Source organism: Mytilus galloprovincialis, chromosome 3, assembly GCF_965363235.1.
Source record: "Mytilus galloprovincialis chromosome 3, xbMytGall1.hap1.1, whole genome shotgun sequence".
Classification (NCBI taxonomy): domain Eukaryota; kingdom Metazoa; phylum Mollusca; class Bivalvia; order Mytilida; family Mytilidae; genus Mytilus; species Mytilus galloprovincialis.
In genome coordinates this window covers 90,638,060-90,654,235 of record NC_134840.1, presented here as the reverse complement: position 1 = coordinate 90,654,235, position 16,176 = coordinate 90,638,060, and the positions used below count along the sequence as shown (strand labels likewise).

The window sequence follows — 16,176 nt, the reverse complement described above, 5'->3', positions numbered from 1 at the left end:
CATTAAAAATATAGAATGATGTTAAATTCGTTTTATGTTAAGGAAAAGTTACTTCCTTAGCAATTCACGAAAAATTATCCCATTTATCTGATGTCTTTTGTATAAACTTTTCTACCTTTTTATGCTATTAAGATTAATATCGGGATGATTTAATGGCGAACATTAGTCTAATTAATAGCAAAGTTTTATTGTTATGGCTTTAAATGCAACATTACAGAACGTTTATATATCAAACATGTAGGAAAACTTGTGGGCTGAAATTTTCCGCTATTTTTTGTCGATTTTACACATAAAATGATTTAATATCCTTTTATATAATTATCTAATGGTACTAATATAACTAAGTCCAGCAATTAGCTATGATTTCCGAACTATATTAAGAACATTATGACACATTTTATGCCAGCCTGCAATTTGACTTCCTTTGACTTGAGGGACATACTATTTATCTGAGCAAATGAGAAAATGACACGGAAACATGAAGACTTGTATCTCTTTCAGTTCGTTTGAAGCTATAGGGTTCGTCTTGGCCTTGCTTAGGCTTTACCCATCAATTTGAAGCGCTTCCATGATATTATCGCAGCAGTGATTAAAACGAGGAAAGAAATTGACACGGAAACCTGAAGACTTGAATCTCCTTCACTTCGTTGGAAGCTAGGGTTCGTCTTGGCCTTGCTTCGGCTTTAAGCATCAATTTGAAGCGCTTTAATGAGTGATTAAAACGAGGAAAGAAATAAACTATATCGTTTCTTAAATACATTATTTTTTCTCGGAAATTCCCTCATATTCATCTTTTCGTTTTGTATTCCTTTCAAAGGCAGACCTTAAATCGTATCTTGTTAGTATATATTTTTCATTATTATTTCAACATCTTTAACGTATTCAAGTCATTCAACCTAAAGTGGTGGTACTTATTAAATGCCATTGGCACGGCATCAGAAACTTAAATATTCAATATTTCTTTCAATTTAAGTAAATTGGGGTATATTTAATTTATTGATATCAGGATATTTAAAATTTCTACCACATCGTTATGATTTATCGTTATGAATGTTAGATGATACCTCCAATTAGGAAAACGGGTCCTGTCACCGTCTTTGCGGTTTTGCTCACGTGGTACCATCATGAATTTGCAAAAATGTGCTTGTCTGCTAGTAATAGAATAAAGGCTACACAGAAAGAAACACTTGGTGCAATTACCTTAATGGGTTGTCTCTTCGGTAGATACTAATTATCTTTTGTAATTACATAGCTGTTTACAAACTAAAAGGTAATTTTTGCATTTCATTGTTGTTTAGGATTGGAAATTGATCTGGGCGCCTGAAAGTATGAGAGCCCATACTTAGTCGGAGACCGTCTACTTGTTTGTAAATGTCCCCCCTGGTCTAAGTTCAACAAACTACCCTCATGTATATCATATCTTGTCCATTTCAAATAATTTCTGGCATTAATTAAAGATTGTACAAAATATCTCTATATTTATATTTTCTTTGATCCCTTTTCATTTACAGAATTGCAATTCATCATGCGCGTGTTTGCGGAAAAATGCGATAATAATCGATTGTAGTATATCTTAACCACAAAAACAGGGGAGGAGTTAAATTAACAACAGTTAAAGAAGTTAAATAGGTAGCGAAGTCTATCATTTTAATCTGATGTCTCTAGTTTCCCACAGTTAATTACCATAACAGAGTAAACCACAAATGGTTTATTTTTCAGTGAATTTACTTCAACTTTAATATCTTATCTGATAAAAAAGTGTTATTTACTAGATAAATTTGTATATTAATTGTCAAATTAACCTGCAGTAACAAGGCGATTTATTATATGAGCAACTAATAAATTTATATTTTTACAATTGAAACTTTAAACGATATAATGGCTTAAATAGATAGCACCTTACAGGTTCGCTAAGGTTATTTGTTTTTATAAAGAATTTTTGGGCTGAATTGTATAAGTTTAACGTGCTAATATGGAAATTTACAAAACTTTTAAGTACAATTTGAAAAAAATAATGGCAGAAATGAACTTAAATGTGAAATACTAACCATGATCGCATGCTTGACATGTAAACACTAATGTTTGCTAATACAAAAGTGTAAATGTATTGCACGTCGCCACAAAACTTCAAGGATCTACATATATAAGGGATTCTATTCGTCTGGATTTTTAAGTCAAACATTTAATTTACTTATCCCTAATTAAACATGTTTGTAACATGCGTTGACGTCGATGTGGGACGGCAATTTGATGTTATCATTAATATAAGGACTTTCATCTCGCCAATGGCTAGTCCTTCTGACCAGCTAAAGGGCTAATCTTCTCACCTGCTTTCATCTTAATGGAGTCGCGTGCAACCTGTCGTCTGCTTAAAGCGATATTACATACGACTCTCCCATATTTGTCTACAAAGGTGTTAAACAAATCCTCTTGTCATGTTAAACAAACGACAATTATGTACTTATTACAATCTTATATCCTGATAAAATTATCTAAGTAGGTAGCAAAAGAATTTCATTAAATCCGTTTCGTCTTTCCAATTATTGATTGTTTGAATGATCTGTTGATCTGAGAACAATGTAAATCCATTATCTACAGACGAGATCTCGATTTATGAGGGCGTATTATGAAAACAAAATATTTATTAATAATAATAAGTATAATTGTAATGTCTTTATCAAAAATACCATTTCAATTTTGGTTTTGCTTATCACAAAGACATCAAAATTGGCGACAACAGATAAAGGATTCACTAGTCCATAGTAGATCAAGTATCCATACAAGTTCACGCCTTTTAATTTAATATGTATAAAAGTAAAACTAGTTAAGAACAAAAAAACAGTAAAACATTCTATTAAAATACCAAAAAAATGAAATATATGGTGTTTGTTCTGAATATGTATGTTCACTTAAGAATTTTTGGTTTCAGAGGTCATGTTTGTTTTGTTTTCGGCCCTTTACTTAGTACACCTTTGATTAATCAAAACGCTCGTCTGTAAAAATGAAATTAAAAGATGCAAATTTCATGTTTGTCACGAATCATTTTTTTTTTAATCAAATGACCACGTTTTTTAATTAATTCATTTTTACCAAAGGATATATATCCTTCAGTACATATAGCCTTATATTATTCGATAAAGATAAAATTTTGATCCCCCTCCTCCCCCAAGCAGCATGTAAACCCCCACAATCAAACAGGCATCCCATTGATTTTGTTCGACTCCAGAGCAGATGTTAAGGTTCATCAATATTACAAAATAGATATAAGAAGATGTGGCATGAATGACTCTCCATCCATGTCATAATTTGTAAAAGTAAACCATTATAGGTCAAAGTACGGTCTTCAACACGAACCCTTGGCTCACAACAAACATCAAGCTGTACCTGCTACAGAGTTGGCGTTTGGGCTTAGCATTTTTTTTTTACACCAGGCGATATATAGTATATATTATAAACATTAACATAATTATTTGTTTATATCATTTATAAATCATGTAGTGAATCTGAAAACGATCACATAGCTTTGTTTCACATTTAGGAATACAAGAAGGGTTTACGCCCGAAACATATACGCCTTTTATGGTTCCACCTTCTATTGTTACACGATTGATAATATTCTAAGATAACTTTCATTTTAGTCTTCAAACATTGTAAAGCATTTTACAGAATATATTACCATATTAAACAATTCAAAATGGTTTGTCAAATTGTTTTATTTTAACATATTTAGTACCTATTTAGTTATTATTATTGTACGCGTTGACATGGATACTTTCAAATTTTGTACATTTACTGTTTTAATATACCAAAAAAACACGTAGATATCAAGATTAAAAATTTGTACGCCAGACGCGTTTTTCATCTACAGTATATGAATTAATGACGCTCGAAACAAATATTTAAAAAGGCCAAATTAAGTACTTAGTAAAAGAGCATTGATTGAGAACCCAAAATTGAATTATTCGAAATATTAAGGTGTTTAGTAAAATTAGGTTTCGATAGCCGTAACTGCATTTAACATCTTTTCGGAATGTTTGGTTTTTAATGCACAATTTGAGGTCGGCATTAAATTTGCTTTTGCTAGAACCGTACAACAAATAATTCTGGAACTTCGTGTCCTTTCGTAAAATATTACATTGTGTGTATTCTAATATCCTTGCTAGCTTTTAATATAAAAACTTTTCTAATTACCACTTAATTTCTCGTTAAACTTCTGTTCTTCTACTACATATACTTGAAGGTATAAAGGATATGTTTAATCGATCACTACACTCATACCAAATCAATCAAACAATTCATTATCACATACAATGACCGATTGCATAAGAATTTCAAATATGTTCAACTTACTATAGTCAAAGATCTAGATTGAAGACTTTCAATTTTTTAAGTGTTTTAACTAATCTATGCACTTTCTTGCTATCAAATAGGAAATTAAAAAGTTTATTACATCATATGCCAAATCTTTATAACTTGCAATTGTAATATATAATTGCATTAAAACAATTGAAATTCGTATAAAACATGATATTCAGCCTTCCCGAATTTCATTTTGAATTAAGGATGTTTGCTTGTCACGTTTTGGAATTTTTGTAAGATTTTCGAAATCCTCTGGATTTATCCATTTGAATGCCTTAAAAAATTTTGCCCATGGACCCCCATTTTTCTTTTTATAAATCTTTAACATGTATAATTATAAGCCTTTTTTTTGAGAACTTTAACTGGTAAATGATAAAGCTATGAAAAGTCAAGAGAGAACATTTTCCCGCCAAAATTTCAATGGCTTATATCTCCAGAACAAGCACATTGACCCCAATATTTGTTTTGCTTTTTTTATTCCTCAATTAATCCCCTAGCAATCTATACTAGTTTTATGGAAAGTTATTTATTTTGAAACTGAGCAGCAAACATCCTTAAACACTAAACATTAAGAACCGAGGTAAATACAGAATTGCGTTATCATAATTCAAATTACCATAAAACGCAGGAAAACTAAAATAAAGGACGCACACACAAAAACAAATATGTAATTTAACATTATAAGAACATTGACTATATAAAGATTGTCTTCGACAATTGATGAGATTTTTCAGAATGGAAATTTACATTTCAAACGATAAACCAACTAGTTTCGGATCTATTTTTTACCAAGGTGTAGTATAAAGCGTCCTAATTCAATTTATGATTTTGGCTGTTCCTTAATATGGTATTGTTTCTTTCATTTATATATTAAGGAGTTTATAATAGATAATATGAAGTGAAAAAGTGGGAAATAAATCCAAACCACAAAAATGTAAAGAATATATAATTATATATATATTAATATAGTAACTTAAAAAGACACATAACATTTAAATAACTGCATGCAACTTGTTCCGGAAAGGTAATATGCAGAAGAGTGTCCACGTTAAGATCTAAATAGATGGTCGTCTCGCCACCATAAATTTTACATGGCCGATCAAGTTAGTCATTATATCATAAAACATAAAACTTATTTAACTGCTATATTAGAATTGACATGAAAACAACATCCTCTTTTACATTAATTTAATTGCCTATAAAGCAAATTCTATAGCTAAGATACAATGTTTTCGAGTATAATTTGCATGAGTAATATATATAATTGTTCACTTCTCGGTTATTGCAGTCATCTTGAATAGGGGACAGATTCTCCAGATGGAGGTGAAAATCGTAAGAAAGTACGGGAACATCTATGCATGTTTGCAAGCAACTATCCACTATGAAAATCTGCCCATATTCAAAATGGCTGCAATAACCTTGAAAAAGTCCATCATTAGAATAAACGACATCCATATATCATGGCTTAGGCATATTCTGCCTCTGTCGCATGTTCTTAATAGTTGCTGTTTTTTTTTTTTAAATCTTTGTTTGTCAGATTTCTTTTTAAAATCATAAGCATTTGGTCATTGTTCTACCTGGGTTCTATATTGCCAATGAGGAAATGCTCAATGTTCAAAAGTTTATAACGTGAATTAAAGACACTATAACTGTAATGCGTTTTCCCATGACTCTACTCGATTCAACTCTCTTCAAATTATCGATATTTCATGATTCCTAGGACATTAAAAAATGCAGGGAATAGTGACTAAGATGTTTATATTACTCTCAATCACCTTACTGATCGGTTGACTTTATGTCTGATTTGCGTCCAGTGGCAAATATTTTTATCAGTTACGTCAAGTGGCAGATGTTTTAAAATGATTGTTTTTTTAGTTATTCGATTAGTACATACGTACTGTTTGTAAAGTGATGAAATAGTCGTCATTGTTATTAAAATTGATGTACATTGTGATGATTTTAAATGATTTTTTTTTGTATTTTGGTTTGTTTTATACTATGTCGTAAATAAAGGCACGTTCAGTCTTACTTAAACGGAAAAAATGTATAAATTGTTCATACTTGAACAGGTTACAACTGACACCAATGTTAAGATTTCTTATCTAATTTCAGAATCCTCCTGTACCTTGAACAATCAGCAATATTCCGAAGGGGAGAAGTGGAATCCTAAATTACAAATCGGATCAAATTGTGTTGAGTGTACTTGTATTAAGGTATTAATAATTTATATGAATTACATATTTAGTTCTTGAGAACTTCATCAGAGTCAGTTTTTGTACTTTGCCTTATGTCGACATTTTCATTTCAAAGTCGGGATGTAAATATGCTCAAATTGATAAGTTTATGAATCACGATTAAACATCATATATATATAAGATTAAAAGGTTACCATATTGACCTCACATCTCTTTATTTCATACTCTCGATGCATCGTAAGTTCAAACGTCATCTCCTCAGGAACAATACATTTTTTTAAGCATGATTTAGGTCAATATGCAAGAAAGTTTGTCAATTTTTAATTTATCTATGTACTTTCTAACTAGAATAATCACTAATGAGCATTTATTTTACAGGAAGAGGTAAAGTGTGTAACAACAGTACAGTGTCCCCCCGTGGAATGTGATAATCCTAAAACTGATCCACGAATGTGTTGCCCAGTGTGTGAAGGTGTGTATTCGCCAGTATATGTATTACATTATAAATTAATGCATCTTTATGGATAAATATGTTATGCTTCTATAAATTAAGTAAATAGATATTTTCAATTATTTTTAATTTGCTCTTTTTCAAAGCTTGTTAACATTCGAGTTATGATTGGATAACGTTGGGCAATATTAAAATCATTCAATTTCAAAGTAAAGATAACAATATCTACTTTATGGGTATCATTAAACTTTTCTTAAAGAGATTTGTAATATTTTCACAAACACAAGCTCATGATAGAAATAGATGAAAATAAAGTTTAACGTAGATACATGAAATATAAAGCATTGACAAAAGAGGTGAGATAGGGCCTATTTTCACGTAGATTTTGACAACATTCCTCCTACAGTCGACATCGACATCAAGAACAAAGGTGGCAAGAACGGCAAAGAATGTTCATATCACGGCAAAAAGTATTCACATGGTGACATCTTTCCATCAAATTCATCAGGAATAATACCAACATCAAAGAAACAATGTGTTAACTGTGCTTGTACTGTAAGTACTATGTTTTGTATTTGCAAATTTGATAAAGTTAAGGTTGATGTATATCTTCGTTTCGTAAAAACTCATCATTCGAATAGCATGCTATCACTCGACTTGACACTCGAACAGTAATAGCAATCGATCTCGACAAGACAATCGAGCAGACTGTAGTGTCAAACGACACTAGAGCAGTACTATCAATCAAACGCGACAAGACACTCTAGCAGACTGTAATAAAAATCGATCAGACACTCCAGCAGGAATATCATTCGATCGCGACAAGACAATCGAGCAGACTGTAGTGTCAGACGACAAGACTCTAGAGCAGTACTATCAATCAAACGTGACAAGACACTCTAGCTGACTGTAATAAAAATCGAACAAACACTCGAGCAGTAATATCATTCGATCGCGACAAGACAATCGAGCATACTGTAGTGTCAAACGACAAGACACTAGAGCAGTACCATCAATCAAATGTGAATAGACACTCTAGCAGACTGTAATAAAGATTCGATCAGACACTCGAGCAGTAATGCTGTTGCCTGCTCTATGGTCGGGTTGTTGTCTCTTTGGCACATTCCCCATTTCCATTCTCAATTTTATATCATTCAATCACGATAAGACAATCGAGCGGACTAGAGTTACACATCTCCAACAGAGGCCTAGTGTGAGAATACACAGATATATATTTCACAGCATTTTTTTCACTTATTTTCAAGAAATATGAGCTATTTTCATATATGGAGAATTGTCTTTAAAAAATAGGATTTGAATTCAATCTTAAAAATCTTTTTGATTTTTCAAAACGGCGATAATGATCGAAATAACGATTATTTCTATTAAGTGTTATATAATTATACATTATATTAATTTTCTACAGAATGGAAATGTTTTGTGTCATCTGAAGACTTGCAATATACCTAGAGGATGTTCAAGATTAATTCCAGAAAAATATGACTGTTGTCCAAAATGTGCCGGTTAGTATTTTCCTCTTTCTTAAAATGTACATTGAAATTTGAAAAAATACTAGTACATATGTTTTCCAAACTAGAAAAACGCTTATCAGGAAAGTTCTCCGGGCTTTGTTAAATACTCTTCTCATACTGTTTTCCCTTTTAATTCTTAAACACAGCTGCATTTTGTGGATTATTTTTGAAATCAAATTGATAATGGTAAGCAGCATAAATAACAGGCTACGAATTTATAACTGTGCAATCATTGGCAATTCCAGATAAACCACCAGACTACACTACTACAAATAAAAGGGACCCATTTGGTAAGATATTCACACTGATTAAGTCATGTTTATTTTTTTTATAAGAAAAAGTGTTTTCACCCTTTAACAAAACGATTCCACTATAATGTATCATCCATTAACATCCAATATCTATTGTAAATGTAGCATAGTCTTTAGCAGCTTTCGTCCTAGACGAGGAAATAAGACGAATCAATCATGGTGGTGGGGAGTCATCATTTCAACTGAAAAATTCTCTTCTCATTATTGTCTCCTAATTAACACATTAAAGTTTGAAACTCCCGCTAATACCGTTCACATCTTACCAGTCGTTCTGACTAGCCTAATCATTCACTCTGAGTGAAGTCAATTTTCCAAATGACACTTTTACAATAAAAGTTTACAAATGTTATTTAAATTTTCATTTATTTACTTCAGACGGTTATAAAAACGTAGCCTTTTTATTCAAGGGCAAGGATGTCATCCTTTTATCCTGGTATATAATACAGTCGCCTGTCAATTAAATTATTGTCGACAAAGTTTATCCAACCCCATAACTACCTATGATCTCTTGCAGTGATCACCTGATTGAGTTACAATCGTCCAAACTTCTTTTCCGAACATCTGAGGAATGTGTTTATATTACAATTTAAATGTTTAAATGTTATTGTACCCTACTAATTATTCCTTTTGGTAGTAATCTCATAAAATCTTATTGTCGCCATACTTGATCACGTGATTTGACAAGTTCTCACATCGTATTATTGCGCTTATGCAGAGGGATATCTTGCGATGGTTGGGAAATGCTTGCATTGCATGCTGTTTATTGTATATTTTTACATAAATTATAATCAGTGCTTTGGTGTTGCCTTCAATGAAGCAGAAGGTAAGAATTTAAGCTACAGCGCTTGCTTCTATGTTTTTTTTATCAATTATCATGGAAAAATAAAGGTTGAAATTTTTGTCAAAATCCAGATATTATTTTCATTCATTTCGACAATGATAGATGAGAACAACGATTTAGTAAGTTTTTTATAACGTTTAACTCTAAAACATCAAGTTTTAATGTATTTCATTTAATTTTAATGTTTTTAGATTGTGTGGCACATGATGGAGTACACAGAAACAGCACAGAATGGAAACCTATAGTAAATGGTGTACTCATGCCTTGTGTAACATGCAAATGTCTAGTAAGTATTAGAACTATTGCACTAAGCTGTACATAACGCTAGAAATACATTCTATAATTTTAAAAACATTCCATTTCGTTAAATAAAACATTGAAAATATTATTGTTTCGAGTCTCTCGCCACATTGCAAACTTTTCTAACCCAAAAGTTGATTAGCAGTTTAGTTTCGTCGTCCTTTGTATGTTATCCGAGGGGATGGATAGATGGCCTTTTAAAGATCAGGGATAATTACAAAGAGTATATTCTAGACGAGAGTATCTTGGTGTGATATGAACAGAAACTATACTTTACTCTAGACATATTTGTCGTGTTTTGGTATTTTTACATGCTAGTTCTCATTCTATTAGTATTTGACACTTAACCTTGACATGTTAATATTCTGTCTCTGAGCGGAGCAGACTTTTCCTACGCCTACTGAAACGAAAATCCTCCCTTCAAGATTGGTTTTGCGTTTGTTTTGGTTTTATAATTTGATTGCTTGTTGCTTTATAATAGCACAGTAACAATTTGTTCGGACATATCCAGGATAAGGACAATGTAATAGGTAGGTTTCATGTGGATCGACTGGGATTGAGGGCAGGTAATTTAAACTGCCACTGAAAACTGAAGTTGCATGTATATGTTGGATATAGGGCAGACATTTTAAAGAACTGAGATACCCTTAAAGAGTCTAAATAATTCTTGAACATATTTGTTTTTAAGAAAAATCTGTGACATAGCCCATTTACTGTAACTTGACCTTAATTTCTATATTCCTACCTGACGTGGCTGTGTATTTATACATCCCACACAGCCAAACGGATGTTCTCTTTTGCATAAGTTTTACCGCCGGTAGGAAGAAGTCCGGTTTATCATATTTCTATACTTCAGTCAGCCTTTTGGTGGATGTTATGATACAGATGTAACAATTTTGAACAATAACACAAAAATGCATCCATCACCTTTAATTAAACTTTGGTGAATTGTTTAAACTATTGACCTAAGGTCCCTTTTGATTGTAATAAATTTCAGATTATACATTTCTGTGTTATGAATTTTTATATATGCTTAAAAAAAGAAGGGATTTTATAGTTTTTGGACACCTATAAGTGCAGGAGTTTCTGGCTACATTGAAAACCCATTGGAGACATATCATGCGCTTACTGTGCAGCTATTTATTAACAAACTCCATATTCAAACACTCAAACAACTTATTCATAGAGAGGGGTGGAAGTTGAAGCCCCCTTTTTTTTATCAGTCAATGCATTTGAATGAAGACATGTACACATCAACTCAATTTGTTAATACACATTTCCAGTCTAGCTTTCAATACATTTGTAACGACTTTTAACCCCACTGACAATTTGCGTCTGTGTCCATACTTGTACAGATGTAAATATAAACTTACCAAAAAGAGACGAAATTGGTCTATTAATGACAGGCTCTTTTAAATTGTTGGTTGCTTAATAAAATGTAATGCTTATGACTCGGACTCCATATCATCGTTTTGAATTGGACCTGTAGACAGTTACAGATGAACCTGAATAAAGTAGAAAGGATTGTTCTTAACTCATTACATTTATTTTAGAACGGGGAAGTAATTTGTGAGAGAAAAGAGTGTCCTAAATTAAAATGTAAAAGAAAAAGAAAGCCTAAAGGAGAATGTTGTCAAGTATGCAGACAAAAAAGGAGGAAGGGTGCGAAAAAAAGAAAGAGGAAAGAAAAAGACGATGGAAAATGTAAAAGTTCCAAAAATAGAAATAAGCAACGACGAAGAGGCAGAAAAGCTAAAAAGGGTATTCAAATTTTATAATTATGATAATGCATCTGAGTTCAAAGATCTTGGTGACTTTTTGCAATGTTTTTAAGTTAAACTAACCCCCTCCACCCACCAAAAAACACTTACACCCAATACTCCCTCTAACCTCCAAACACGGACTTTCACACAATTGTACAACTCAGAAAAAAAATACAAAGTAATTGTGTAACTCCTTCTTTTTTTATTCAATTAATTTTATTTCTTATGTCTTGGTAACCAGTGAATTGCCATGGTTTAATGCTGCGCTGGATATCATTTTGCGACCATTGTTCGCAGTACCTTAAGTTCGGACTGTAATTTGCGTTTATAAATTACATGAACAAAAGAATCTATTAGAACTGTATGATATGTTTCTGACTTAAGAATATTCCATATCCATTTAGTTTGTATTTTGTCATTTCAGAAAGGAAACGAAAAGTGAATGCTAAAGGTTATTGTTTAATAAATAACACAAAAGATAGTTCATCAATAATAAATCCTGAATGGCCAGTTTTATTTCCTAAAACTAACAAATCACAAAGCTGCATTTTCAAAGGCAAATTTTGCCTTCCTAAAAAGACAAAGTATTTAGTGTATAGATATTTTGAAGAAAACTCAAAGACATTTTTCGCATTTGATGACTTGATGTCTGACACAGTGGAAGTTTGGTTTTGGAAAGTTAGCCACATTGCAGGTATGATAATTACTGGTATCTGTAATCTAAATCATTTGGGTATATAGTGCAAGCCGAGTATGTTTTATGTGTTTGCCATGAACCTTTTACGGAAAGATATTGTCTTCTCGTGGGGATACAACATGCGATGCGGATGTTCCAATGTAATATTGCATCTATAATAGTTGTTTTGAAACTAAGTGGTCACTAGTTTTGTCAATGCTGACAAGTCGATTGTTTGACAATTAAATTATTGAAATAGATACTGGACAATGATAATTTTGATTTTATAATCTACCAACCAAAGTTTTACTTTAAAACATAATGCTATAGACTACGATACTTGCATGGTAGTGAACTGTCCACATCGTTTTATTATACAACTTTTTAATTCTTAGCAGATAACAATTGTACTGGCATAAAACGTACGAGTGCATCGACAATTTACTAGTGGAAAATCTTTTAGCTTCAACATATTTGCACCTTGATTTCTTTCTTTCAAGGTCACTTGAAGTCATGACATAATATTGTACATTTACTAATTTTTTGATGATATATTTGTTATTCTCATCGGATTTTGTCTAATGCTTAGTCCGTTTCTTTGTGTGTTACATTTTTAAGTTGTGTCGCTGTTCTCCTCTTATATTTTATGCGTTTCCCTCAGTTTTAGTTTGTTACCCCGATTTTGTTTTTTTTCTATCAATTTACGAGTTTTGAACAGCGGTATACTACTGTTGCCTTTATTTACTAGTTTGTTTCCTTTTGTTAATGATAGTTTTACTCTTTCATCTTTATTTTCTTGTGCGTCTGTAAGTTATATTTGTATATGGTGCGCTTTATTTCTTTCGCAATTTCTATTTTTTTCATTTTTTCCCCGAAATGTCAAGTACTTGTGAGCACAAAACTTGCGTAAACACGGTTTTGATTCGAACATTTTATATAATTTCGATCAATTGTTTTTAAAGTCGATTTAAAGGGAAAACTTTACTTTTCAGATGCAAAAAGTGAGTTTAAAGACTCTTTAAGTGAATTCAAAATATACAATTATCCAGCAAATTGGTTCAGACAACAAATAACTGATGATAAAATAATTTATGGGGCAGCAAGGAAAAGTAAGTTCATTATAACATAATTTAAGACAATTTACTTGAAAAGGCATGAAAGATAAATACAAAATCAGAAGTCGACTATCATGCAATGACAAAAAACAAAAAAACAATGAAAACACAAAACAACAGTCATCAAAACAAAAACTTAACACGAAGCTAACAAAAAAAAGGATTGATCTCAGGTACTCTGGAAGGGTAATATGATCCTGCTCCTCATGTTGCACGTATCAATACACATTTGGTGATGTAAAATTCGAAGAAACGATGACGAAAATGTTGTTACTACAATTGGAACATATCTGTAGTCTTCTGTGAAATGGATATTCAATAACGATCAACAAACTTGTGATGGTGTCCATGCAATTTCGAAGGAATGACTTCAACTTCATCAATTAGAACCTCGATTTTATAGCATCCTTGTAAGCAGCAACTCTATTTCAAGGAAATCAATATGGTACTAGTATCTTTGCATAAGGTTAGGATATATTTACCATAAGTTATTACTTGTAGACTTCCCACTATACTGTATAGCTACATGTATATATCTTTTGTTAATTATGTATTTTTCTTATTTTCAGAAAAATTAAATACATTCAAAAGAAGACTCAAGCGAACATACCAAAGGTGTTTTAAAAAGAAAGAAAAACGCTGCTCTACAAAAATAATAATGCAAGAAATATTATGTGCGGACTTCGAAGAAATAGTGCGAAAGAAATGTAGTTGAAAATTGCTAATGGCTCAGACCAATATTTTTGTAACATTTGTCATGGTGTCGTCTTTGACTGACTATTTCTGTAAATTAGATCCACATGATCTTTCCGACAATTCGGAATCATTTTTGTTAATGTTTTGTAAACGTATGCACACTTGAACATATCTTTAAATGTAAATATTGGCCTTTCTGCTTTAGTTACTTATCATTGCTGTGTATAATATTTTGAACTAGGGCTTAATTCAATATAAACTCCGAACAAACATACTGTCTTTCAGATTCATCATATTTTGCATTCTTTCTTTCATTATATCTTTGTGGTGATTAATTTGCTTGTAAGTTGACAAACATGTTACTAAGTTTATTTTTATACTTGTTATTGCTATTTGTTTTATGCGTATAGATCATTTTTCTAAACTCTAATGTTGGAAATTAAATTATATAAAGTACAATTGGTTTTACTTTTGTGACCCTGGTATGGAGTACAATACTGGAAATAGTTTGTTGAAATCCCGAGTAGAATGCAAAAAAAAATCTTTCTTTCGAAGGAAAAAGATTTTCTATACGTTCCCTATTATCACGACATATAACAGATGTTTAGACTATAATATACTACTGCATTGTATGCTACTTAAATCAAAATGAAAATGATATTGTATGATAGAGCCACTCTTATGTCCTTTTTATTCGACTATTGTCTCAGATATGAAATCTTTATTTTTAAAATTCTGCTTTTGAGCTTCTTTTGTTCATTTATTAAAATAGTTGATATTCTTGATATTCAGGAATGCTGGAGCATATGGCTTACTGAAACATTTCAATCAAAATGAAATATATTGAAGTGATAGCATTTTTCAATTAACGTGAAAGTAGAAATAGAAGACACATAATAGAGGGACAAAAAAGTCAAAGAACTTGAGGATCCAAGAAGTGTTTTCGTGTTTCGATTTTTATATAGATTATACCGGTTTTTTTTTTTTTTTTTTTTTTTTAATGTTTTGAATCAAATCATTTTTGGGGAGTTTACTGTTGGATATGAGCCAAGGCTCTGTGTAGAAGGCCGTTTTTAACCTATGATGGTTTACTTTTACAAATTGTGACGAATGGAGAGTTCTCATTGGCACTCGTACCACATCTTCTATCTATACACAATTTTCGTATTTGACCTAAAGATAACCAGTTCATTCATAGGATTTTATCAAAATACATATGAGAACAGCTTTACCCAGAAGGATATTCATTAAGATTTTTGTAGCAAAACATCCTTTTAAGTAAAGCTGTTTCAAATATATAAGATTTAATGACAAGAGTTTAACATGAAGCGCATTTAAGGATTGTTTGCTGTTTTGCAATAATGAAGCAGTAGTTTGTCGTTTCTGTTTACGTACAACGTAGCTCCAAGTCGGAAATTTCGTTCCCGAGGGTATCACCAGCCAATTAGTCAGCATTTCTGTGTTGACATGAATATTAATTATATGGTATTTTTTGTAAATTTCCTGTTTACAAAACTTTGAATTTTTCCAAAAACTAAGGATTTTCTTATCCCAGGAATAGATTACCTTAGCCGTATTTGGCACAACTTTTTGGAATTTTGGGTTCTCAATACTCTTCAACTTTGTACTTGTTTGGCTATATAACTTTTTTGAGCTTCATCTTCAGGAGCGTTACTGATGAGTCTTATGTAGACGAAACGCGCGTCTGTCGTATAAAATTAGAATCCTGGTACCTTTGATAACTACTGATTCGCATCCAGCTACTGCGTTTTCACGTAGTAACAAGTCCAGAAGAGTTCTTAATTACACGAGAAACACTTTGTAGGCACCAACAAATGATCTAAGCGCACGTACGGTCTTTGAAGGCTGATATTTAGAAAGTGTAGCAAAGCGGTGAGGGCTTGCACGGATTGGTCCGAGTTCCCAAATCCAGCTGA

The 16,176-nt window shown here is 31.8% G+C and overlaps 1 protein-coding gene across 6 annotated transcripts in view; it reads left to right on the top strand.

Annotated features, from left to right (window-relative positions):
• LOC143069342 (chordin-like protein 1) overlaps positions 1-14,698 on the top strand; it is a 56,153-nt gene extending 41,455 nt beyond the window's left edge. For 2 of the 6 annotated variants that reach the window (XM_076243924.1, XM_076243926.1), the window contains 10 exons: positions 6,472-6,572; positions 6,933-7,026; positions 7,388-7,560; positions 8,432-8,528; positions 8,783-8,827; positions 9,881-9,975; positions 11,543-11,750; positions 12,177-12,446; positions 13,421-13,537; positions 14,113-14,698. In XM_076243924.1, coding sequence (XP_076100039.1) covers positions 6,472-6,572; positions 6,933-7,026; positions 7,388-7,560; positions 8,432-8,528; positions 8,783-8,827; positions 9,881-9,975; positions 11,543-11,750; positions 12,177-12,446; positions 13,421-13,537; positions 14,113-14,258 — 1,346 coding nt within the window. In that variant the 3' untranslated portion in view covers positions 14,259-14,698. The remainder of the gene's footprint in view (positions 1-6,471; positions 6,573-6,932; positions 7,027-7,387; positions 7,561-8,431; positions 8,529-8,782; positions 8,828-9,880; positions 9,976-11,542; positions 11,751-12,176; positions 12,447-13,420; positions 13,538-14,112) is intronic. The other 4 variants (XM_076243927.1, XM_076243929.1, XM_076243925.1 and 1 more) reach the window with 3 other exon arrangements.
• The last annotated feature ends 1,478 nt before the right edge of the window (positions 14,699-16,176 follow it).